The sequence below is a fragment of the Mesoplodon bidens genome (genome assembly GCF_964165515.1).
Source record: "Mesoplodon bidens genome assembly, chromosome: 15".
Lineage (NCBI taxonomy): Eukaryota > Metazoa > Chordata > Mammalia > Artiodactyla > Ziphiidae > Mesoplodon > Mesoplodon bidens.
In genome coordinates this window covers 14171140-14197549 of record NC_138171.1, presented here as the reverse complement: position 1 = coordinate 14197549, position 26410 = coordinate 14171140, and the positions used below count along the sequence as shown (strand labels likewise).

Sequence of the window (26410 nt, the reverse complement as noted above, 5' to 3'; positions counted from 1 at the left end):
CAGAAAACAGAATAATAGCCTCTTTTGTCCATTGTGGCTTGGTGGCTGCTGCCTTTTTCATTGTCAGTACCTGCAGTGGTCACTGAAAGTCCAGCTGCTCTCTGGGGTTTCCATGCCATATGTTGGGCATAGAAATCCTTGTTGAGAGGAGGAACATTGGAGTATTAGCTACGATCCTTTGGTTGCAAGCAACAGAAACCAATTCTGGTTACTTAAGCAAAAAAGGATCTACTGGGAGGGAACAGCATGGAGAGGAAGTGATACAACCAAGGTTAGAAAGAATAGGAACAAAGACCACGCTGGGGAATCTGGGGAACCTTCAGGGTGCCGGCCCCTTCTGGAGAGCGAGATATTTGAGATTCTAGCGCCATGTCACTTGATGTCCGATTCCAAGGAGGCAGCGTCCCATTGGCCTGGCCTGGATCCTCATGCCCCTGATTGAGAGTCTCACCGAGATAGCACACAAAGGGAAAAGAAAATCGAGATGCTCCTTCTAAGAAGGAGATGGATGCTGGGGACCCCAACAACAAATGGCCAATACCAAGACACTTGATATTTAGCCAGTATTCACTGGTAGGGCTGTACTAACTAACCAGTGTCACTAGTAGGTCTAGTCAACCAGGATTCACTAAGAGAGCAGTAGCAGTTGTTTATGGCTGGTGTCTGTTCCGATCATCCTAGAAGGTGTTAAATATTTTGATTATCATGCTCGTCCCCTACACTTGGTATACACAGCCATCTCTTCTGTGAGCTCGACTGCCCTCGGGACCTGCCAGAGAGTAAGCATTCCCACTGCTCATGGGACTCTTCTCAGTCCAGAGGATTCTGTTCTTGCTTTTCCTCTAATTCTTAAAGCCACCACCTTCTAAAACCAAGGAGACTTGGCACAAACCCTTCAGGGGGATTATTCCTTTGCACAAGGCTAGAAGAAAATTTACTGACTCTTGATCACCCTTGCTTTCTGCCTTCCCAGATGCCTGAGGATTTTCTACCAGCTTGAAGTTGCAGAGCTGTAGAAATCCTGGAGAGCAACACGTACTTTAATATTTTTTTAAATGTATTCAATCACCTGACGTGGTTTCTGCTCTTGGTAGGGGACAGTGGGGGCGGAGAGACATTTTTCCATTAAGCTGAGAAGGGGGTGGGGGGGCATGGAAGGATTATGGGGTGATATTATTCTGGAAACATCTGCTTCTTGATTCCAGAGTAAGTACCACTGGGCAGGAACAGTTGAAAAGGTGTGAGCTGTGTTTCACCGCCGTGCTCAATATCAGCACAGAGGTTTTGCATGGGTCGCACCTCTTACGTCTCTGGCACTGTTTGCTAATGGGTGCAGCCCACGAGAGAGAAATTAGGTAGAGAAGTGGAAAGGAGGAAAATTCTGAGTATGTATTAGTTAAAATCCCTCGACTGCAGGTGCCAGAAACCAACTTGAGCTAGCTTAAGTGAAAAAGCAGAGTTTATTTTAAGGATACAGGGATTCTCTTAGAACCCAAGAGCCAAGGGTACAGCAAGTGTCAGCAAGATATTGGAACCAGAAGGTAGGAGGGGCAAGGAAATGCATTTACACCTTCTCTCCCTATGTTCCACAGTGTAGGTGCTAGAATCCCCAAGCGGTAGTGTCTTTTCAGTGGGCATGACTCTCCTCCAGGCCCCTCGCTCTACTTCTAACTAAAACCAAGTCCTGCAAAAGTGTTGGGTCATGTTTCCATCTTTCACCCCTCTGTTCCTCTCTCTCTGCAAACTAGTCTTCCCTGTCCTTCAGATCACGTTGCTACCAACGGCCACCCAAAGACAATGAATTTCTTTCCAGGTCTCAATTTTGAGTTCCCAAGGAAAGGCCTCTGACCCAGCTGGGGTTAGGGGCCCACCCCTGGCCCAAACCCTGGTGGGCTAAAGAGTTAGGGTCACGAGCAGAGTGTCCACCAGGAACAGTATACCCACTGAGAATCTAACACAGGGAGATAGAATGGTGGACTAGTGGGGAAGAGGGACAGACCCTCTTCAGAGAGGATATAGTCAGTAAATTAAGGAGTCTGCATTAAATTTGAAATTACTTGATTTTTTAAAGAATTCTCTTACCAAAATTTCTAAGTTTAACTGATCCAGCCTAGTTAGTTCAGATAAATTAGGACTTAGCATATTTAAACGCCAGAAGCTCTCTTCAAAAACAATGGTTTTCAAACTTTTTTTTTACCATGACCCATAATAAGAACAATACTTATTATCATGACCCAGCATTTACATACACATAAATGTAAAAGATCAAAAAATTCACAAAATAATATTCAAATAATATTCACTAAAAATTGTGAATGAATGAATAGTAAAAACTTATGGCTGTCTGATTATCTTAAATGAATTATTTCCACCTAAAAATGGACTTTTGCAAGGAGTTGGACCAGTGGCATGAATTGGGAGATGCCAAGATGGACACATAAGGCAAAAAAAAAAAAAAAAAAATTCACAAAATAATATTCAAGTCTACTAATTGTTTTGAAAACCTGTATTAATTGACCTTTTTTCTTCTAGATACTACCTTTCTCTTTACTTTTAAAGGCATTACAAATGTGTAAATACAACCACTGACCCCCAGAGAGTTTTCCAAGGTGGCCCATTCAAGACGGTAGACTGAGTAGGTGCCTTTGTTGCTCCCAACACCAGCTACATAAATGATCACGCAGGCCTTTTGTTTTTAAAAATAATGATCACCAGAAAAAAATATGAAAACCAGCAGTATAAAAAATTGAGGCCAAGATAAATGAATAGGATAAACTATGAGAGGTAATTTAAGAAACAGAAAAGATCTTAGAAAAATTCTGATTGGTTTTCTTATAAAGATTCAAGGAGGTCTTGTATCCACAAAAAAAAGAAGTACAGGCTATTGGGAAAGGAACACTCAGAAACAAAGTAAAAGCTACTGTAAATTTTTAAATGATAGTGCGAATCAAAAGTTTCATAGGAAGGGCCTCCCTGGTGGCGCAGTGGTTGAGAGTCCGCCTGCCGATGCAGGGGATACGGGTTCGTGCCCCGGTCTGGGAGGATCCCATATGCCGCGGAGTGGCTGGGCCCGTGAGCCATGGCCTCTGGGCCTGCGCGTCCGGAGCCTGTGCTCCGCAACGGGAGAGGCCACAACAGTGAGAGGCCCGCATACCGCAAAAAAAGAAAAAAAGAAAAAAAAAAGAAAAAAAAAAAAAAGTTTCATAGAAGGGTGGGCTTCCCTGGTGGCGCAGTGGTTGAGAATCTGCCTGCCAGTGCAGGGGACACGGGTTCGAGCCCTGGTCTGGGAAGATCCCACGTGCCACGGAGCAACTGGGCCCGTGAGCCACAACTACTGAGCCCGTGCGTCTGGAGCTTGTGCTCCACAACAAGAGAGGCCGCGTCAGTGAGAGGCCCGCGCGCCGTGATGAAGAGTGGCCCCCACTCGCCGCAACTAGAGAAAGCCCACGCACAGAAATGAAGACCCAACACAGCCAAAAATAAAGAAAGAAAGAAAATTTTTAAAAAAAGAAAGTTTTATAGAAGGGTTGGAAGAGAAAGTTAAAGAAATCTCTGAGAACATAGATCGAAAAGACAAAATTACAGAACACTGTTTTTAAAGGATAAGCAATATCAATCCAAAAGATCTAATTTGTCTATTGGGAATTCCAGAAAGATGTCACAATGGGAAAGATAGGAGGACATTATTTAAAGAAATAGGCTTGAGAAATGTTTGAGTGCTGAACAGTATGAATGAAAAAAGACAACACCTAGATATATCCTCGTGGGATTTGAGGATGCCAAGTATAAAGAAAAGAGCCTAAAAAATCCAAAGAGAAAAATAAGTAAAACCTGTAAAGAACTGAGGATCAGTGAAACATCAGACTTCTCATTAATCATGCTTGACACAAGATAGATTCTTTCAAAGATCTAGAGGGCATTATTTTCCAATTGGAATTCTGCACCCAGAGGAACCTTAGAGCAAAATAAAGACATGATCAGATTAGCAAAAATGCAGGAAGGTTACTTTCCATGCTCCTTTCAGAAGAAGCAACTTAAGGATGTACTCAAGCAAAACAAGGAAGAAAACCAAGAAAGAGACTTGGGGTCCAGAAAACAGTGGATCTGACCCAGAAATGCAGTAAAGGGAAGTCTCAGGATGCTAGCTATGTAACAAGCCTGAAGATGATCCAGTCCACATTGGAACATTCTGTCACAGAGGAAGAACATCTTTGATATAGAGGGTGTGGCTGAATTTGAAATTCTACTGAAGGCATGTTATTGGAAACAAGAAAAGAATTAAAGCAATTAATAAGCTCCAGCAAAAACAGAAAGTTATTCCAGACAGGCGTGATTCCTATGAACAAACTGAGATATGGCACGATTTTAATCAGGATGGAGTACAAGAAAGGAGAATACACATGACCTTGGTGGTAGGAACAGTCTCCTTAAAGTGGCTCTGGAGTTATGACATTAGATACATATAGAAGGAAGTGAAATCCTAGCACATTACTTTGCTCTGCCGTGAACAGTAATCACAAGATGTACATAAATGCTCTATACTGGTTACCAACTTTTAAAATCAACATGTAGACAGAGCACAGAAGTCTTAAGTACAATTATAAAACCCAATGCACAAACCAGTTTATCCACATTGACAATGCAAAAGTGAGGCCAAAGCTCAGCTATTCAAGAGGTGAGGAGGTAGTGGGAAAGGGTAGGGACACCAATGTCCATACTTTCCACATTGGGTTTGCTGTTTTAGCCAAGAGAAGATATCCAGTGCTGATGGGAATTGGAAATAGAGGAGTTTGCATATGTGAAAAATATAAAATTCTGGAGAAATGGGGGAGATTTACCATGAGCTATAAACCCTCATCCTTCACATTGCCCAGTCAAAAGGTATTGTTTAAAGTTGGCAAATCAATAAGTAAAAGCATGTTATTTAGAGTTATAAAGGTAATCAGCAGAATTGCTAAAAACAGAAATGTTTAGAAGTAGCTGGGCTTATGGTGAGCAGTGAACGTAAAATGGTAGTATTTCATTTTGTCAAATGAGTTATATGATTTTTATTGCTTTTGGACTGAACAACTCTTTTGAGCTTTTATGTGAAAGGCAAGAACAGGCGTCTTGGTTCTGGCATCTATGGGTTGATAGGAACCCAAAAACTTGGCCATCAGAATATATTTTACACAGATGAGGTTGAATGGGGACTCGAGGATACATGCGTGAGTCACATGTTTTATAACTTAAAGATAATGTTTTTCAAGACATATTTTTCCTCCCAGGGAATTAATTTCTGCAGACATTAAGTCAAATGCAAGCAAGTGCATTTGTCTCCATTCTCTCCCTCTCTTTCATCACAGCGTGTGTTCGTGTGGGACTTGGATGAGACAATAATTATTTTTCACTCCTTACTCACGGGGACTTTTGCCTCCAGATACGGGAAGGTAAGAATCCATTTTGTCTTTTTTTTTTTTTTTTTTTTTTTCCAACGTGACAGTCTGTCCAGCTGGTTTGTCTTTAGAATTGTGAGGGCAGTTGATACGACAACTTCTCCAACAAGCTGCCCCTTTGCGTCAGCCGGGCTTTGGAAGGCCTATGGAATTTTCCCTTGACATGTGAAATTTTAATTCGCTTCTCCCATTGTCTCCCATGCCTTTTCTTCCAACACATGAAACATTCAACATCCACTTGATAGGATATAAGCTTGTAGTCTTCGGCTGTCTCCCTCCTCCTAAGAGGGCTAGGAGATGCTTCAGCCAAACCCAGTAATCCTAGCTGAAAAACGAGGTAAAGTACTTTTCTTCTTCCCTGTTGTTTATTTTAGTGTCTCCGGCAGATGAATTTAATTTTCCTTCCATTTTTCTGAGACAAGGGGGAGGCATTTTGTCAGCTCCAGCATGGATCTTAGCAACAGCTTTGCAAATGTATCACCGACAAATTATGTCAGGGAACCATCCAGTTAGAGTTCCGGGCAGATGCTGTCGGTTGACTGGTGGTCCATGCAAGAATGTCAAAACGCCCTTAATAATGCAAAAATGAACCCAACCGCTGAAACCCAAACCCTGCCGATCCCGTGGGCTTTGTATCAAACCACATGCGGATGCTCCAGATGTCTGCCGTCTCTTCAGGGAGACAGGTAGAGGTGGCAGGGCGGGGCTTTAGGGGACAGATGCACCGTCAGCTCATCCGAGGTAAGCAACCTGTTGGCAGCTGCTTCCACACACGAGTGGGAACCATGAGACTCACCAGCGCCTGGAAAATATTTCTGTTTCTGTTTAGAGCCCAGGAATATGATTTGACATCACCTCATGGCTTTTCCAGCTGCTCATGTTTTTTATGAGGGTTATAACAAGCTGGATGTGTAATTAGCAAGATAGATTTATCGTCTGCCGTTATGTTGTAAAGAATATAAAAATGGTGTTGGTGGTGCAGAAATCTCTTGCCGAGGAGGAATGCCGTTAATATGTCTAGCAGTGCCTGCGGGAAATCCGGCATGCGTTTTTGGAGTGTGCACAGCTTAGGTAAAGGATGGCAGAGTCCAGAGCTGCTGAAAGCACCAGAGCGGACTTGGCAGCTAGTGCAAAAAAACTGGGCTTTCCCAAAGGGGCTGCAGTAGTGAGTTGCCCACCCAGGCTGGGTGTTCTATGGTTTTTAACCACCCCAATAAAGCCACCGGCCCCCCAAGAACCATTCCTTCACTCTTCTTACCCTTTGAGAAGTTCCACAGCTTTGTGCAACAGTTCAGCTCCCATGGATTGCATAGGGCTTTGTAATCTAGGCTAAGATTTTTGTGTCTGTGTCTCACTACCACTCTTTAAACCAAGTTACAGGCTCGTTCAAGACAGGGGCAAAGCCCAGAGCTCTGTTCTGGGCCCCATGGCACCTGGTCCATGTCACTTATCACCAGCCAGCTCTCTCCAGTCCCATCACCTAATCCCAGCCACCTTCCCCTCCAGCTGTCTGGTCTCCACTCTTGCCCTTTCCAGCCCCCTACAGAGGGGTCATCCTAAAATACAAGCCTGGTCTCTCTTCTACTGAAAAATCGTCAGTGGCTTCCCCATTGACAAACCCTAAGCCCAGCCTCCAAGGCCCTTCATGAGCTGGCTCCTGCCCTGCTCTCCAGCCCTGTTTTCTCTTACTTGTCCTGAGTTGCTTTTTGTCCTCGGAACCTGCCACCATCTCTCCCATCTCTTCTGAGTTCTTCCCAGAAGCAGAGCCTGAGACCAGGAGTGAGTGCTGGTAGTTTAGTTGGGCGGTGATCCCAGGGAGCACTAGGTGCAGAGTGGGGAAGTGAGGCGGGGAAGGGAAGGCAGCCAATACAGGGTACGTAGATAGCTATGGCTGCATGTACCTGGGACTCAGAACCACCGGGGACCTCTGGGCTACTCTGGGACACACCTCAGAATTGACTCCCCCAAGGAGCAAGGGTACTGGGATATTTATCTACACGTTCCCTTCCATCGTGGGTTGAGGGCTTTTTCTGGGGGGGTTATTTCCCTGTCCTGGCCTGTCCCATGAAAACCCTAGGGCAGGGGATCACAGGTCCTAACAGGAGGAAGCCTCTGCATGTTGAGAGGACACAGAAGAGGGGCACACTGGAAGCTTCTGCTATAATCTAGAATGTTCTAGAAAGTTCAGGTATTAGGTTAAATCATACTTATCTTTCAGTTCCCATTTTCAAGGTAGCTTCCTCCAAGAGGACTTTCCTAACCACTCCCACCCCCATCTAAATTGCACCTCTCCCCATAACTCTTATTTTTCATTTATATTATAATTATGCACTTATTTTGTCTCCTTCTAAGCTATATGTGCCCTGAGGACACAGACCATGAACATTTTTTATCAACCCAACTAAGCACAGTGCATGGACCAGATTGCTCAATACATATTTGTTGGGAAAATGAATCAGGATGATCCTCTAGAATGAAAGCAACATGACGACAGGCACTTTTTTTTTCTGTTTTGTTCATTGCTTTGTCCCCAGGGCATAGAACAGTGCCCCCCACCTAGTAGGCATTGAATAAATATTTGGTGAATAAAGGTAGGTAGGATAGAAAATAGTGTCAAAACAAAAAATTCCTAACTAGGGGCCACCCGCCAAATTCTGCCTGCAGACATTTGTGTTTGGCCCCTAGAGTGTTCGAAAAAATGTGAATTTGTCGCCAATATTTAAAAAATCAGGAGATTGCACAGACCAAAACAATCCCAATTTCCAAGTCTTCTTGAAAAATTAGAAAACCTAGCAATCCTGCATTCCCATGTGGCAGCAATCAGCAGGGGCTGAGTAGCAGCTGCCCAGTTAGCGGGGGTGTACACTCTCCAGCCCATCCACAGCCCCACCTGGCCTGTTTAGGGGACCCTCCTGACCCCATTGGCATCTGAGTTTCAACATCCATCCTAGAATTACAGAACCACTGAAGGTCAGAGCTGGAAGGACCTGGGAGACCATCCCATCAATTAGTCTCCATGGTACAGTAGGAGAAACTGAGGCCCAGAGAGAGTGAGGTCATCCAGGAGATAACGAGAGGTAGATCTCAGGTGCACTTGCCTCTCTGGGTGTTCCCAGGATGTCCAGGGAAAACTAAGGTGAGATGCTCTTGGAGCCCCCAGGTCTCCAGTGCCATCATTATTCCTCTTCTAGAATTTTCTACTCCAGCTCTTTTAAGTGAGGAATGAGGTTGGTTGGTTGGTTGGTTGGTTGGTTTTCCTAAATCCAGCCACCCTAAGAGAGACCCAGACTAACCATGGCTTAACCAAGATAGAAGTTTATTCCTCTCACCTTCTAGTCCAGGCATAAGCAGTTCAGGCTGGTAAGGCTGCTACCCAGTACCAGGGATGGAGATCCCCTTCCATCTTGTTCTTTACCATTCCTGGAGCATTGCCCTTGTTGGCAAGATGAAACGTAGCTCACCCCCATGTCTGCATTCCGGCCAGTAAGAAGGGGAAGCAGGAAAAGGGGAGTCCACCTCTCTCTTTTTCATTTTTACTTTTTTCCCTCTCTTTGGAGGGCCAGATCCAGAAGTTGCACAGATCGTTCCTGCTCATGTGCCATTGGCTGGAATGTGATCACATGGCTACCTTCAACTGCAAAGGAGTCTGGGAAATGTAGTCTAGTCATGTGCTCTATTAAAATTCAGGGATTCTATCATTCTGAGAGGGAGAAAGGAAGAAGGGATATTAGAGGACAGCTAGCATTTTCTAGCACAAAGTACCATTAGTAAAAGGAAGAACAATGAAAGAGAAAATTGTTGAGGAAAAATAAACTTCGTTCTGTTCAAGACACCTAGAGGACAGCTGTATTTGTGGGTCTGAAGCTCCAAAGAGAGGTCTGGGCTACAGCTATAAACTTGGAAGACAGAGGAGAGGAGAGGACGTAGAGGAGTGTGAGCCCCATTCTGCAGACAGAATAACTGAGACAGGGAGGGTATGTAGTCAGGGTATTCGTAATGTAACTTAAATTCATGGCCTTGACTTTTGGCCCACACCTCTTTCTCTTTGTGCTCTTCCAATAGCTGCAGCCACATGGAACCCATTATTAATAGCTGGTATCAAGTGGGACTCTCAGCTTGAAGCACGGAATGTTTAAGCTACAAAGGGAATTTATTAGATGACAATAATTGAAAAACCCAGAGGTAATGGGATTCAGCCTGGGCTGGATCCAGAAGCTCAAGCGATGTTCTTAGGGCTTGGTCTTTCTGCGTCCCTCAGCTGACTTTTTCCATGTGGCAACTCCTTCTCAGAAATCCCAACTGAAAAAGAAGACCCACTTCCCAAATTCCAGCACAGCTCCCAGGCTTGAATCTCATTGGCTCAGACTGGGTCAAATGCCCATCCATACGTCAGACTCTGTGGCTCTGTGTAGCCGGCCTAGATCAAGAGCCTGGCATGGAGGGAGGAGAGAAGCAGGTCAGCTCCATCCCCACCAAGTGGATGGAGCCGGGGAGGGATGGGACCCCAGAGGAAGCTGAAGTGCTCTTTCCAGAAGGTGGTGAGGATCCTGGAGTGAGGAGTGTGTCCAGAGTGGGCTCTGAAGGTCATGACCCTCTGTACATCTACACCAAGGACCAGCAGCTCTTTGCTCATGGCCATTGTGTTAAGCACTGTACAGGAAGCAGAAATCATGATCAGTTGTGGTCCCAGCTGAAGGAGCGACTCACTGTTTACTTAGGGAAATAAGACCAACAGAGCTAAACTGATTAAGAAATGATTCAAAAACAGACTGTTTGACTTTTAAAACAGAAACTGGGCCCTTTTCCTGTTCCCAGTCAGGGCATGTGCTGCTCAAGGCTGTCATCTCTCCACTTCCTTTCCATCGCTTCCTACCCAGTGCTCAAAACCAGAGCATCCCTTTGGTAGCTGTACCTCCCCACATCTTGTGGATCCATTAGAGGTTCCCTGGAGAGCCAGAGACGCCAGTGATTGCCAGCCGCCTCTTTCCTAACCTCTCCTCCCACCCCCACCCCCCCTGCAATCCCTGAACTCTGTTTTTTCCAGCTGGGATTAGACAAAAGGCTCCTGGTGGTCAGGAGCCTTTGCCTGTGGCCAGGAAGGGCTCATAAGGGGAACTGATCAGCAGTCTTCCTGGGTTCACAGTGGGTCAGCCCTGACTCCTCCTTTAGTGCCCTGCCTTCCAGGCAGCTCAGTACCAATTGGAAGCTCAACTCTAGGCCCAGTTGTGTGTGTGTGTGTGTGTGTGTGTGTGTGTGTGTTTGTTTTAATAACAGCTTTATTGAGAAATAACCCACATACCGTAAATCTGCCATTTCACTGTGTACAATTCATTAGTTTTTCGTATATTCAGAGTTGTGCAACCATCACCAGCATCTAATTTTAGAACATTTTCATCACCCCAGAAAGAAACCCCATACCCATTAGTAATCATTCCCCATTTCCTCCAGCACCACCCACCCCAGCCCCTGGCAACCACTAATCTACTTCCTGTCTCTATAGATTTGCCTCTTCTGGACATTTCTTATAAATGGAATCACACAATATGTGGTCTTTTGTGACTGGCTTCTTTCACTAAGTATAATGTTTTTGAAATTCATCTATGTTGTAGCACATACCAATACTTCATTTTTATTGTTGCATAATTTTACAGTGTGTGAATATGCTACATTTTGTCTATCCATCAGTTGATGGACAGTTGGGTTTTCAGCTTTTATGAATAAAGCTTCTGTGAACACTCATGTACAAGTTTTTGCATAGACATATGTTTTCAATTCACTTGGGTGTATACCTAGGATTGGAATTGCTGGGTTATATGGCAACTCTGTGTTTCACCTTCTGAGAAATTGCCGGACTCTTTTCCAGAGTAGTTGCTCCATTTTGCATTCCCATAAACAAAGGATAAGTGTTCCAATTTCTCCACATCCTCACCAACACTTGTTATCATCTGTCTTTTTGGTTATAGTCCTCTTAGTGGATGTGAAGTGATGTCTTGTGGTTTTGGTTTCCATTCCTCTAATTATGTTGACAAATGACTAATGATATTTCCACGTACTTATTGGCCATTTGTAGTATCTTCTTTAGAGAAATACCTATTAAATCGTTTACTTTTTTTTAATAGAAGTATAGTTGATTTACAATATTGTGTTATTTTCTGGTGTACAGCAAAGTGATTCAGTTATATATATATATATATATATATATATATATATATATATATATATAATTTTTCATTTTTTTCCATTAGTTTATTACAAGATATTGAATACAGCTCCCTGTGCTATATAGTAGGACCTTGTTGTTTATCTATTTTGTATATAGTAGTTTGTATCTGCTAATCCCAAACTCCTAATTTATCCCAAAGGGGAAAGGTGCTAATCCCACCTTTCCCCTTTGGTAATCATAAGTTTGTTTTCTATGTCTGAGAGTCTGTTCCTGTTTTGTAAATAAGTTCATTTGTATCATATTTTAGATTCCACATATAAGTGATATCATATGATATTTGTCTTTTCTCTGTCTGACTTACTTCACTTAGTATGATAATTTCTAAGTCCATCCATGTTGCTGCAAATGACATTATTTCATTCTTTTTTATGGCTTAGTAGTATTCCATTGTGTGTGTGTGCGTGTGTGTGTGTGTATACACATATATATATCTTCTTTATCTTTTCACCTGTCGATGGACCCTTTGCCTGTTTTTAATTGGTTTATTTGTCTTTTATTTTTGAGTTGTAAGAGTTCTTTATATATTCTGGGTAACAGTCCATTATTGGATATGTGATGTGCAAATATTTTCTCCCATTCTGTGGGTGGTCTTTTCCCCTTATTGATGATGTCCTTTGAAGTATATGAAGTTTTGCAGGGTGAAAGGGGTTGAAATTAAATTTTTTAAAAGGTGGCCAGGGAAGGAGCCCTCATGGGGAAGCTGAATTTTGAATAAAGGCTTAAAAGGAAGTGGAGGAACAGATATCTAGTGGAAGAGCAAGAGGGAACAGCAAGTGCAAAGGTCCTGAGGCAGAAGTTTGATGGATTTGAGGGACAACAAAGATGCTAGCATGGTTGGAGCACAACAAGTCAAGTAGAACTCAACTAGCTTTTACTCTGAAGTGGGAGCCATGAGGTTTGTTGCTTATATTTCTAAAGAATCCCTCTTGCTGCTCCCCAGGAAAGGAAGCTATTGGGTGGCAAGGCTGGAAGCAGGGAGACCTGTGAGGGGGCTACTGCAACAGTCCAGTCCTATAATGGTTTTTTGGACCAGGGGGGATGAGATGAGGAAGATGAGACATGCAGCAGCCTGGATATATTTTGAAGGCAGAACCAACCACAGATAAAGAATGAAAAGCGATTCCTTATTCTCGCTCCCTGGGCTCCAAAGATGTCTTACTTACTTTCTGCCCATGGTCTCCCTCTGAAGGGACCTGATCTCTTCTCCCTCTATTGCCAACTAACAAATTCCTCTTGAAAAAATTCTCCCCCCCCCTTTTTTTTTTTTTGTTGGTGCATTCACTATATACCAAGTACTCCACTGTGAACGATTTTTTTTTTTCTTTTTTGAGTTGGACCTCAAGTGCCAACGTTGAGTTATTCACATTCTTTGTCCACACAGGCCTCTTTCTTGTATCACGTGGGTACAAATGTATGTTTCTTTGTAGACCCATTTGGACTCTTCCTCCTCCCCTCCCCATAGTTGATTGTGTAGCTTTTTGTTTACTTGCCTGTAAAATCCGTATTGTCTTCTTGTGTGCATTTATTTCTTCTGTCTGTAAGTGAAATTTAAATACCCCTTGTTTCTCACTTTTCTCCCTCCACACTGTGGCCCTAGGTCCTTCCACATTGCCCTATGTCCACCTCCATTGCTCTAACTCAGTGGTCCTCAACTGGAGGTGATTTTGCTCCCCAAGCAACATTTGGCAACATCAGACATTTTTGGTTGTCCTGACTTGGGGTTTGCTCCTAGCATCTAGTGTGTAGAGGCCAGCAATACCGCTAAACATCCTGTAATGCACAGGACAGCCCCCACAACAGAGAATTATCTAGCTCCAAGTGTCCATAGGGCTGTGTGTGAGAAACCCTACACCCACCTGCTACTCTGAATCCCAGGGTCCCACGTCTTCCTTATGCCCCCTTCCTCCAGGGAGGACACCCAAGCTCCCCCCAGCTCCTGACCAGCACAGACAGTGCTGTGACGAGCATCCTTTATGAACTGCTCTGAGCTTTACACCACAAACCTATAAGGTATGACTGTTCCTATTATACCCATCTCTGGAAAACTGAGGCTCAGAGACGTAGCATAATTCAGCCAAGGTCACCTACCTTGAAAGAGATGAAAGCCAGGAGGTGGCCCACTGCTCTTAACCATGTATCTAAACTGCATCCCCAGTGATCCACGTGAATGTCCTCAGGGTGAAAATTAAAAGCCATTGGCGTGAACTCCTCTGCTTGACTGAGCTCCAAGAGCGCACAGACTGGATCTAATGTCTTCATAGCTTCATCCCCTGGCACCAGGCAGTGCCTGGCACATCCACTTGATAAATATTTGTTGAATAAACAAATAAATAGCTCGTGGGTAGGGAGTTTTCAGCATGTGTGGTTGCAAGCACTGCAGAAATGAGATTCCAAGGTGCCTGCCCTGCAGGGAACAAATAATCACACACATGACAAGATAGGGGCCTGTCAGCATCTCTCCGGGGCCAAGATGCTGGGTGCCAGCCTGGCCTGACCTAACCCAGAGCTGGGCCCACAGCAGGGGCTCAGCAGAGGCTGTGGAATGTTGAGCAAGTGGCTCCTCCAGGCAAGCTTGGAGTCAGGGACCCTTTGGCTGGTGGGGGACCTACAGTGGAGCCAGGTGATCCTTGATGCCTACCTGAGCAGGATCCAATCCAGGGTTTCCCTCCAGGTCACCCCTTTAAAAGGGCCAGGCCCTGCTCAATCTGAAAAAGTAAGACGTTTCAAACTGGCAATGCCAAATCTGGCTTGAAGACAGGTTGATCCCCTGGCATTTCCTTAAGTTCTGAATTCATTGCCAATATTTTAAAATCTGGATATTTTACCTAAAAACCTGGATATCTCACTTCTCTTGGAAAATAGGAAGATCTGGCAACACCAGGCCTGAGTTTTCAAAGAGTGGAGACCCTTTGACAGGACATGCGCCCTGGGGCTCACCTCTGCCCCCCTCACTCCCTGGAGTTACACATCCTTCCTGGTCTGTGGGTTATGGATCCGTGGTGCCTCTTTCACCGCCCCCCCCCAGTGGCATTTACATTTGTGACCTGCCAAAGCCAGGTTGTGCCCAGCGTAGGTGGGATATGTGGGGCAGAGGTTACTGGTCCCCATGCCCTCCGGGTCCTCCACGTAGACCGCGGGACACAGGTGTCCCTGGTTCCCTCCACCCAGCTTCCAAGCTTTGTCAGGTGGTTCAAAAACCGTACCACACTCCCCACAAAGCACAGGCTACTTACTTCCTAAAGATCATCTGTCTTGGGGATCCATTATCATGGCTGGGAATTCTGTTCACTAAATGTGGTTTAAATCCTATCACTTCCCCTCCTCCAACAAATAAAAGAGAAGCCGTACTATTATCCAGCGTCCCTTCCTTAGGAAGGTCTCTCCAGCCTCCCAACTAGATCGAAATGCCCTATCGAGATGACTCATGGAGGGCTTGCCATAATACAGTTGCAATTATTCATTTCTTGATGTGATTATTTGATGATAGAATAACATCATCATTATCATCGTTAAATGGCTGGGACTGAATTTCCATTGGAGCAGATGCTGTTAATGCCTCACCTTTATCCCTGCAGCCCTCCCCATTCCCACAGGCATGATGGTTTCCTCTGCAAGTACCTGTGACAATCTGGGGTGCAGTCTCCCAGGTGTCCGCAGAGGGAGAGAGCCCGCAGCAGCAGCCTGCTCATTGACCTGCCCCTGTTGATTTCCTTCCCTTCCCCCCTCACTTCCATACTCGGTCACCAGTGCTTCCTGGGGTCACCTCCCAGATAAACTGCTTGCACCTGAATCCCAGGCTCAGGGTCTGCATCACAGGGGAGAGCCAAACTAAGGCATTAAGAATGCCTGAACGTTCAGACATCTTCACAATGGGTTCTTATAGGAACTGAAACTCCGCATCACCAGATCCCTGTGGTAACGTAACCCTCCTGGCCCCTCGAAGTGTGGTTCAGGGACAGGCATCATCAGGGAGCTGTTAGAAATGCAGGGTCGGGACTTCCCTGGTGACCCAGTGATAAAGAATCCACCTTTCTGGGCTTCCCTGGTGGCACAGTGGTTGAGAGTCCGCCTGCCGATGCAGGGGACACGGGTTCGTGCCCCGGTCTGGGAGGATCCCACATGCCGCGGAGCGGCTGGGCCCGTGAGCCATGGCCGCTGGGCCTGCGCGTCCGGAGCCTGTGCTCCGCGATGGGAGAGGCCACAGCAGTGAGAGGCCCGCATACCACAAAAAAAAAAAAAAAAAAAAAAAAAAAAAAAAGAATCCACCTTTCATGGGGGCTTCCCTGGTGGTGCAGTGGTTGAGAGTCCTCCTGCCGATGCAGGGGACGCGGGTTTGTGCCCCGGTCCGGGAAGATCCCACATGCCGCCGAGCGGCTGGGCCCGTGAGCCATGGCCGCTGAGCCTGCGCGTCCAGAGCCTGTGCTCTGCAACAGGAGAGGCCACAACAGTGGGAGGCCCGCGTATAACAAAAAAAAAAAAGAATCCACCTTTCAATGCAGGGGACTCAGGTTCGATCCCTGGTCAGGGGGGAACTAAGATCCCACGTGCCGCGGGGCAGCTAAGCCTGCGCGCCACAACTACTGAGCTCGTGTGCCTCAACGAGAGAGCCTGCGTGCCGCAACTACAGAGCCCACGTGCCCTGGAGCCCGCGCGCCACAACAAAAGATCCTGCATGCCTCAACGACCCGACGCAGACAAAAGAAAAAAACAAAAAAAGTGCAGGGTCTCGGGTCCCAGCCCAGATGTACTGAACCAGAATGGACATGTAAACTGAACACCTTCACACATTAGTCTGTGAGGCAAGATGTAAGCCATGAATTCACCTGGTGACGACTCTTCTCGTGGATCCTGCCAGCCTCTTTGTGTATCTAGAAGAGACTGGGCAGAGAGAGCCTGGCCAGATTTTGACTCTACACATCTCCCCCTGGGGCTCCCCTGCCCTCTCCGACCAGCCACAGTCCTCCCCCATCCCTCAGCGGGTGTAATTACGTGATTCCGGCTCGGATTCCGGAATCCAATACCCAGCACAGTGCCATCAGGATTCAATCAGATCCAGTTGGCGAGATGCGGCTTGGCCTGTCCGTTACTGCTTTACAAACTGAGAAGAAATAAAATCCCTGGTTTTATGACCCAGCAGTTAAAAACTATTTGTAGAAGTTGCTAAGGTTCAAATCAAAAGTGCCCTCCCTGGAGGACGATTAGTTAATTCAGAGGACCACAGATCCTTTTCTTTCTTTTTCCCCCTTCTACCTTGAGATGTGACTCTAATTCATTTCTGCCTTTCAGACATCTAGAGCTCTCCATCCTTTGACAAACACAAGCCAAAGTGCTTAAGGACATCTGTTTATTTTATTTCTTTAATGAGAAAACCTTCCAATTTCTCCGGGCTCAGCTGTGTTTATTTACATTGTGTTAACCATGTGAGGCCAGCACCTTGGACGTTTAAAGGCCTGGCCGGGGCCCTCGCAGCGGCCTCCAGCTCTGAAATGGAGTCAGCCCTGCCCAAGGAAAACAGAGTCCTTGGAACTCTATAAAGTAGATTTTCAAAATAAATACTGCCTAATTCACTCGGTAGATGTGGATTAAGTCAAGATGAATACAATTTGGAAAGGATTTTCTGAGGAAGTCGGAGATTTCTTTCCCCCACTGGGGGTTAAACCTTGTATTTAAATCTCCATCCCCACCTCCCCCCATCCCCCCCCCCGCTCTCTTTTCAGTTAAGTAAAAGGTATTTAGTCTTTGTGGCTAATAAAGAAATGATGACTTTGATTGGCCTTCTCAAGCAATGATTATTTTCTTTGTAGGACCAGGGGTGCTGACTTAACTAGTCACTGTATTCCACCCAGTAAGGGCAAGACGCGAACATCTGCCGTTGTCATTCTGGCGGGGGTGGATGAGGAAGAGATTGGAAATGCTTTCAAAGATGTCCTAGAGGTGAATGACAGTTGGAGGGGCCGTGGGCAGGGGAGTGGTACCCTTTGTAGATTTAATCCCCTGTAATAGTTCTTCCCTGAGCCACTGGGCCTCCATGCCAAGTGCCTCTGCTCATGTATTTTAGAGCATTAAAGGATTACTTCCAACATAAAATATATTTCAGAGATGGTTTGGGGTTGTCAGAAAAGCACTCATTAGCAGAGACTTTCTTTGAAGCCCCGTGCTCTTGGCTGCTTGGAGAGAGACCATTTCTACTTAGGTGGAGGGTTTCTGAGCTAGTTAAGACTCCTGAGTACTCCTCATTTTCCGCCCCCAAATTTAACAAACGCGACTGCTTCCCCAGACTACTTTGGCAACTTTTTTTCTCTAGCCCCACCTTTCAACGAATGCTGGAGGGCATCTGAAAAGAAAAATAATGATAATAATAATAAGAGGAATTCAAATCTCCTGTGCAAAACCTACAACAAATTGTCGGTTGGGTTAGAATGAGAAGCTCTTTTGTCCGCTGTAAATATAGGGGGTGCTGCTCACAATGATAAGTGGTGAGAAAAAAATCCCAGGCACCTTGCGAACCTAAATAATGGGAACAATTTTCCTTTACACTTAACTAGCAGGTTGAGAAGCCGTCTCCCCCAGCGCCCCACCTGCACTTTTTTACGGTGTTTACTTCCCAACAATAGGGTTCCTGAGCTGTCCAAAGATCACTGGAATTCCCGTGAGCCTTTGGTGATGAGGGTGTCACTCGGTGAGTGGCAGGAAGGTATCAAGGTGGTTGTATGGGGGGTTGACTTTGACAGGGAAATAAGAGGTTCCCCGCACCGTGCCTGCTTCCCACAGTTCCTCTGTGAATTAGTGAACTTGTGGGCCCTTCCGATGGCAGAGAGGGGAAAGCGCTGATGCAAGTTCCCCAGTAGGGCCTAATTCAAAGAGAAATATGCAGTTTAAGAATCTCTTTGGAAATGTCCATCAGTGGTTGAATGGATAAACACATCCTAGGATATTTGTACAATGGAATATTTTCAGCCATAAAAAGGAATGGAGTACTTAATACACGCTCAGTGTGGACAAACCCCAAAAACATTATGCTAAGGGGAAAGAAGCCAGGCACAAAAGGTCATAACACTGTGTGATTCCATTTACATGAAGCATCCAGAATAGGTAAATCCACAGAGAGGCAGGATACAGATTGGTCATTACCTGGGGCCAGAGGGGAGGGAGCATGGGGAGCAACTTCTTCGTGGGTGTGGGGTTTCCTTTGGGGGTGATGAAAATATTTTGGAACTAAATAGAGGTTTGCTCATCTGTAAAATTGGAATAACAGTTCCTGCCCCACTGACCTCAAAAGACCAGCCCGGGAATCATATAATGTTTCCCTAAGGGCACTGTAGGTGCTGTTAAAGGAACACAAACTGCCTGGAGCTGCTAAATGATGAACATTTTTTACTTGAAAAATGAGGGTGTTTTTTTAAATACTCTTCTTATCCGGTTTTGGTGTCTGGGTAATAATGGCCTCAAAAAATGAGATGGGAAGTGTTGCCTCCTCTTCTGTTTTCTGGAAGAGATTGTGGTGAATTGGTGCTATTCTTCTTGAAATGTTTGGTAGAATTCTCCAGTGAAACCATCTAGACCTGGAGATTTCGTTTTTCAGGAGGCTTTTAACTATGATTTCAATTTCTTTAATAGTTACAGCTATTTCACCCTGAGTGAGTTTTGGTAGTTTGTAGTTTTTGAGTAATTTGTCTATTTCATTCACTGTCGAATTTAGGTGTCTGGAGTAAAAAAAAAAAATAAAAATAAGTACTTTACATTTACGGTGAATTTCAGTTTCTAGCATATTATAACCCATACCCAGAAGCCTTTGATTATAAGGATAAAAAATGTAAATCTCTCCCTGTGTGCATGGCACTGGGCCAGGAGTCACCTCCTTGGTCCTCGAGACAAACCTACAAGGTAGATGTGGTGATCCCCATTCTATCCAGGACACGGAGGCCCTGCCCAAGACTACCAACCTAGTAACCTAATGGCAGAAAACGGATCAGACCCAAAACTCCAAAGGGCATTGGAAGCCGCTGTGCCACCGAGCAGACCACAGCCAATCACAAGGCCCCCAAGTTCCATACGTAGCTTTCAAACCTTCAGTCCGACCCCAGTTCCTTCCTATGCCTGATTTCCCCCTGTTGGGGAGGGGAGGTCCGCAGGCTACACCTGACTCTCAAACATACTTTTTGGTTACATTTTTGAAATTAGCTGCCAGCATTTAAAGTGGCGAGTTTTTTTAATTTATTTTATTGAGGTATAGTTGATCTACAATGTTGTGTTAATTTCTTCTGTACAGCAAAGTGATTCACTTATATATATATATTTTTTCATATTCTTTTCCATTATGGTTTATTACAGGATAGTGAATATAGTTCCCTTTGCTATACAGTAGGATCTTGTTGTTTATCCATCCTATATGTAATAGTTTGCATCTGCTAACCCCAAACTCCCACTCCATCCCTTCCCCACCCCCCTACCCCCGCTTGGCAACCACAAGTCTGTTCTCTATATCTGTGAGTCTGTTTCTGTTTTGTAGGTAAATTCATTTGTGTCATATTTTAGATTCCACATGTAAGTGATATCATGTGGTATTTGTCTTTCTCTGTCTGACTTACTTAGTATGATGATCTCTAGGTCCATCCATGTTGTTGCCAATGGCATTATTTCATTCTTTTTATGGCTGAGTAGTATTCCACTTGTATATGTATACCACATCTTCTTTATCCATTCATCTGTCGATGGACATTTAGGTTGTTTCCATGTCTTGGCTATTGTAAATAGTTCTGCTATGAACACAGTGGTGCATGTATCTTTTCAAATTATAGTTTTTTTCCAGATACATGCCCAGGACTAGGATTGCTGGATTTTTAGCTTTTTGAGGAACCTCCATACTGTTTTCCATAGTGGCTGCACTCATTTACATTCCCACCAACAGCGTAGGAGGGTTCCCTTTTCTCCACACCCTCTCCAGCATTTGTTATTTGTAGGCTTTATAATGATGGCCATTCTTACCAGTGTGAGGTGGTACCTCGATGTACCTTCGATTTGCATTTCTCTAATCAATAACGATGATGAGCATCTTTTCATGTGCCTATTGGCCACCTGTATGTCCTCTTTGGAGAAATGTCTGTTTAGGTCTTCTGCCCATTTTTTGATTGGGTTATTTGTCTTTTTGTTATTGAGTTGTATGAGCTGTTTGTATATTTTGGAAATTAAGCCTTTGTCGGTTGCATCATTTGCAAATATTTTCTCCCAGTTCGTAGGTTGTCTTTTCATTTTGTTTATGGTTCCCTTTGCTGTGCAAAAGCTTGTAAGTTTGATTAGGACCCATCAAATGGGGAGATTTTAGATAAGCCACAAGGATATATTGTATAGCAGAGAGAATTATAGTCAATACCATGTAATAATCTTTAATGGAGAATAATCTGTAAAAATATTGAATCACTATGCTGTACACCTGAAACTAATATAATATTATAAATCAACCATACTTTAAATGAATAAATAAATTTTTTAAATTTGGAGATTTTACACAGAAATTCAGGCTTCTGGGTTCTCTTGAAAAATCAGAAGATCTGGCCATGCAGCACCCAGAACCCCAAATGTCACCACTTGCCTGGAGCTGCATAGCAGCTGCTTCCTTTCAGTGGGTTCGGTGGCCACCAGTTTTCCACAATCCCCACCACTCCCTATTGCCTCCCTAACACTAAGGCCAAATGTCAGCTGTTGTTTGCTATCTCACTTGCACTATTGTCTTTCTGTAAGAAGAGTTGTACCAAGAGTTGGAAAATGAAAGATCAACAAGGTATATGTTTCACTTGCACCATTTCAGTTAAGTGAGCTGCTTAGTCTCTATAAGTCTTGTTGTCTCTCATGCCTCATCCACAGAATAAAGTCCAAACTCTCTGGGCTGGCTTCCAGACCCTTCATGACCTACTTCCTTCCATTCTGTCCTGCCTCGCCTCTCAGACCCTCAACTTTCTATTTCAGGCTATACACAGCCTTACGGCTGCACCAGCAGACTCCCCCACATCCAGGCCTTTATCCGTGCTGTTCCTTCTGCCAGGAGTGCTTTCCTCACTCGCCAACCATTTGCCCAGCTAATGCTAACTCAGCATTCAGGTCTTATCTTAGACATCTCTGCCTCCGGGAAGCTCTCCTTGACTACACTGGGTTAGGTGTCCCTCCTGTGTGCTCCCTTAGCACGCTATACTATTTGTCACTAATTATTTTATCACCTACTTTTTGTGTCTCTCCCTAACTCGACTCCAGCACCTCAGGTGCAGGGACTGACTGTGTCTTAGTTCTCTCCATTTCTCTGCTTCCCAGCACAGCCCATTCTATGTGCCCCGTAATTAGTTGTCAACTTCATTTTCTTTCTGTTAAAACCCAGCACAAGCTGATTTAAGCAGAAAAATGAATTTATTGGCATTTATAACCAAAAGTTCAGGGGCGCAGCTGAATCCTGGGGCTCAAATGGTGTCAGTAGAAGTCAGTCTCTGTGCATCTCTTTGCTCTGTTTCCATTGGGTTGGCTTCATTCCTTTCACGTGTCATGGCAAAAATTCCCCCAAGCAGCACAAGACCTACATCCTGCCAGCTCAATGACCCCAGCGAAAACAGAGTAACGTTTTCCCAGTAGTTCCAACCAAGTGCCAGATGAAGCTCTCCTTGGCCTAGCTAGAACCAGTCACTCAAAGGTGGGGGTAGGTGGGACCGGCTCCCTCAGAACTACACAGATAGGGAGTGATGAAGTTCCACCTAAAACACTCAGGAAATGCTGCTATCAGAAGGTGCATGGACGCTGGGCAGACAAGAACAGCAGACACTCACTTCCACGTGTATGTTTTAAGCCATATGAGGGCCAAGAACCTGTATGGTCTTACTCAGCACATAGTAGGTGCTCAGTAAATGCTTGAAGTTGACGTCAAATCTGGCCCAGTTACCAGGGTCCATGCCCTTAGATGTGGCTCTAGAGGGTCTGGTCCATTGCCTCTCTGCCCTCATCTCCTAGGACTCCTCCCCTCCATCACTCCACCCCAGCCACACTGGCCTCCTCAGTGGTACTCAGCCCTGCCAGACACACGCCGACCTCAGGGCCTTTGAACACTTGGTTCCCTCTGTCTGAAATGTTCTTCCTCACACATGGCTTCCCCCCTCGCCTCCTGAAGATGCCACCTTCTCAGCAATGACCTCCCTGACCATCCTGTGGAACTGCAGTACCTCCCACAGAGCCCACACAACACAAATCCTTTGCTATATTTTTTCCCATTAGTGTTTATCACCTCCTGGCAGGGCACAACTGTGCAGAATGCACTTTGTTCAACTCTAGGAAGCAGCACTTTCATGGTGGTCTATATGAATGATGCCCCTGGGTTGTGCAGTGCACAACCATACACAGCAGCTTGTGCAGCCATACAGCAGCCCTGCCAATCAGACCTACCGCAAATCTTGCCTTATTCATTTGTTTATGACTGTTTTGCTTGCTGCGGTATCCCAGTGCCTGGAACAGTGCCTGGCACATAGAAGACACTCAGTAAATATTTGTTGGATGGGTGGATGAGTTTCTGCCCTCCTCAGCCATGCTGCGCCTTGACAGCTAAGTTGGGGAGTGAGGGAAGAGGAGTCCTGTGTCCTGATGGATGCCTCTGAGAACATGACCCTCGGGACTGAAGGAAGCCCCATCCAGTCCTTCTTGGCTCCTCTAGCTGACAGTACATTGAGTGCTCTTTCGCCATTTAAGAGGAAATTGATTTTGCTCCTCAAAAGAATCGTTTGTTCTCTCCTACCCACCTCCCATTCTTTAGGTTTTCTGTTGGAGGAGGGGGGTGATAGGACACTTACCTCTGTTCATCATACCATACGCTGTCGGTGTTTGTAAGTCGTTTAGCCTTTCTGCAGACTGAAATCATGCCTGTATGGGCTCATGCCAAACACGCTTGCTTTCCTGATACTCAACACAAAGAAACCTATGGACTGAGAGATGATGATGGTCCAGGCAGTCAGAATTCCATCCTTGAGGGCTGTGTGGCACAGGGAGGAAAGGATGAGATTGGAGCAGACCATCCTGGAGACAAGTCCCAGTCCTGTTACTTCATAGACTGGGGATTCACAGAGTCAGACGTATCTGTAAAACGGGTACAATAACAATACCTGCCTCACTGGGTTTTGGTTGGACATGATGACGCAGTGCCATGAAGGCAGCCCAGGAGATCCGTTTTGGGTATAAATGAGGTCTCTTCATTGTCCTTGCTTGAAACTGTTCCCTGGTTTCCAGGCTCGCTTTGAACAAAGTTCAGACTCCTCCCCGTGACCTAGAATCCCCCAAATTATCTGATTCTCCTGCCTGGCTCTCTCCTCCTTCTCCCACGTACTTACTCTGCTCACTCCACACTGGCCTTCTTTCTGCTCCTCAAACACGCAAAGCTTGTTCCTGCCTCAGGGCCTTTGCACTGGCTGTTCCTTCTACCAAATCACCTCACGGCTGGCTCCTTTGTTTCGTTTGGATCTTTGCTCAGATGTTGCCTCCTCAGACAGACCTTCCCTGACCGCCCCATCTCTAGCAGCCCTCCCCAAAACACATAAACACAGACATATTTGGTCTCTCTCTCCCCCTCTAGCGCATCTTCAGGTTTCCTTTTCTTCAAAACACTTGTCACGATTCAAAATGAAATGTCTCTTAGTTTTTCATGGCCCTCCCCCTCCACTAGAATGTAAGCTCCATGTAGCAAGGGACTTTCAGTGTCTGAGACATATCATAGCAGGAGACATTATAACAGTGGTCTAGAGTAGGAGTCAGCAAACCGCATCCTAACCATGGGCCAAACCTGGCCCGCCACCTATTTTTTCGAATCAAGTTTTATTGGCACACAGCCGTGCTCCTTCATTTACGTATTGTCTGTGGCTGCTTTCACCCTCCAGCAGCAAAGTTGAGTAGTTGTGACAGAGACCATATGGGCCCCTGAGCCTAAAATATTTACTATCTGGCCCTTTATAGAAAAGTTCGCCCACCTCTGGTCTAGAACATGAGCTCTGGAGCTGGACAGCTCAGGTTCAAAGCCTGGTCTACTCCTTGGCCACGTGACCTCAGGCAAGTCAGTTTTCCTCCTGTGCCTCAGTCCCTGCTTCTGTAGTGTGGGTGCAACAGCAATAATACTTACTACATGGGGTCACTGGGGGAGGATTACAAGAGTTAATATATGTGAAGCACTTAGAACTGTGCCTCCTATATAGTGAACGGTTTTTGTAGAATAAATGAATAATAAATATAATCATAAATCATAATGAGTGAATGAATGTCTTTTAAAGAACTGCATCTTTTTTTTTTAACATCTTTATTGGAGTATAATTGCTTTACAATGGTGTGTTATTTTCTGCTTTACAACAAAGTGAATCAGTTATACATATACATATGTCCCCATATCTCTTAAGAACTCCATCTTTAGAAGCGTGTTGCTGGTTGGGTAAGAATGTCCTCTCTCTGGAAGGTATGGTGAAGTATCACTACCACTACAAATAGTAATAACAATAATAATAATAATAATAGTAAGCAGAGGACTCAGCATTGACGAGGACATGTCTGTTGCTGGACAGAAGCAGGAGACACTTTGCTGGGTGGTGTCAAGCCCTGTTCTAAGCACTTGCTGTGAACTTCCAAAAATGCACTGGTCTCCCATGCCGTCAAATGCCCCTTGGTCCTGAATGGTGGCTCACGTTAGGGTGATCATCTCATCTGAGTCGTCTGGAACTTTCCCAGTTTTCACACTCAAGGTGCCAAGTCCCAGGAACCTCCTCAGTTCAGGCACATCAAGACAGTTGGTCCCCCTAATACATGTTCGCAGCTCCATTTATCTAGCTGTTTATTTTTTTGCCTTTAAATTTACGTCCTAGGAAAATGCTTTTAAAGCTGCCAGACACCTCCAAGCTGAAAGAACATTTTTCAAAGGATAAAAAAAAAAAATCTAGGAGGCTGCATAGTTGTGTAAAACTTCAAAAGATGACCCAGTTTAGACATCTTTGTTTACTCTCTTCAATTTGACTGTGATTTTATCATTTGTAGTCAGTTTGATTCTTTTGTAATTCAGTGATGATGGGATTTATCCTACAGTTTTTTTGGTAAAGTGCTTGTGAGTACAAATAGACCCGTTTGCTGAGCTTAGAAGATCCTTTCTATTTTCTATGTTCTTCTCTGAAACTGCCAAAGAAACCAGTTTTTTTTTTTTTAACTTTACTGTTTAAACATGTGAATCAACCTATTTTTTCTTTACCACCATCATTTTCTTGTCTTCCTCTTTCAAACAAGCTAATCTGTTTTCCAGGAGTTTCCAAGTAATTAAACCCAATTAAAACCATTAAATTCTTTCTTTTAATGACAACTTTATTATTAAAAGCTAACCACAAGGAGGAGATTTAACTGGCAAAGCCTCCATTGTGTGTTAATCCCTCCCTAACCTCTGGCTGACACTTGCAAGAGATAAACCCCACAGAATAGTGAACCTGGTTTAATGAAGGGCTTTAATTAATACTTTTCTTCCTTGTGGCAGAGTAATTATTTGTTCAGCTTGTAAACAGCTACTTGGCTGTGAATTTTTAAAGGCCCAGTTGGCTTGTATGGTGTGATGGCTTTGATTGGTTTTGTGTGTTTTTTGTTTTTCTTTAAAAGAGAGGGGGAGAGGTCTCCATTCCAGAGTAGGTACAGAAGTGCATTGTCCCGAAGTTGGGGGCATCAGGGTAATCTACACAGGAGAAAAGCCAGGCAAACGCAGGTGGGAAGCTGCCTA

General features: G+C 44.9%; 1 protein-coding gene across 4 annotated transcripts in view; it reads left to right on the top strand.

Annotated features, from left to right (window-relative positions):
- EYA2 (EYA transcriptional coactivator and phosphatase 2) overlaps positions 1-26410 on the top strand; it is a 261820-nt gene that overhangs the window by 183202 nt on the left and 52208 nt on the right. For all 4 annotated transcript variants that reach the window (XM_081256937.1, XM_081256939.1, XM_081256938.1 and 1 more), the window contains one exon: positions 5346-5429. In XM_081256937.1, coding sequence (XP_081113063.1) covers positions 5346-5429 — 84 coding nt within the window. The remainder of the gene's footprint in view (positions 1-5345; positions 5430-26410) is intronic.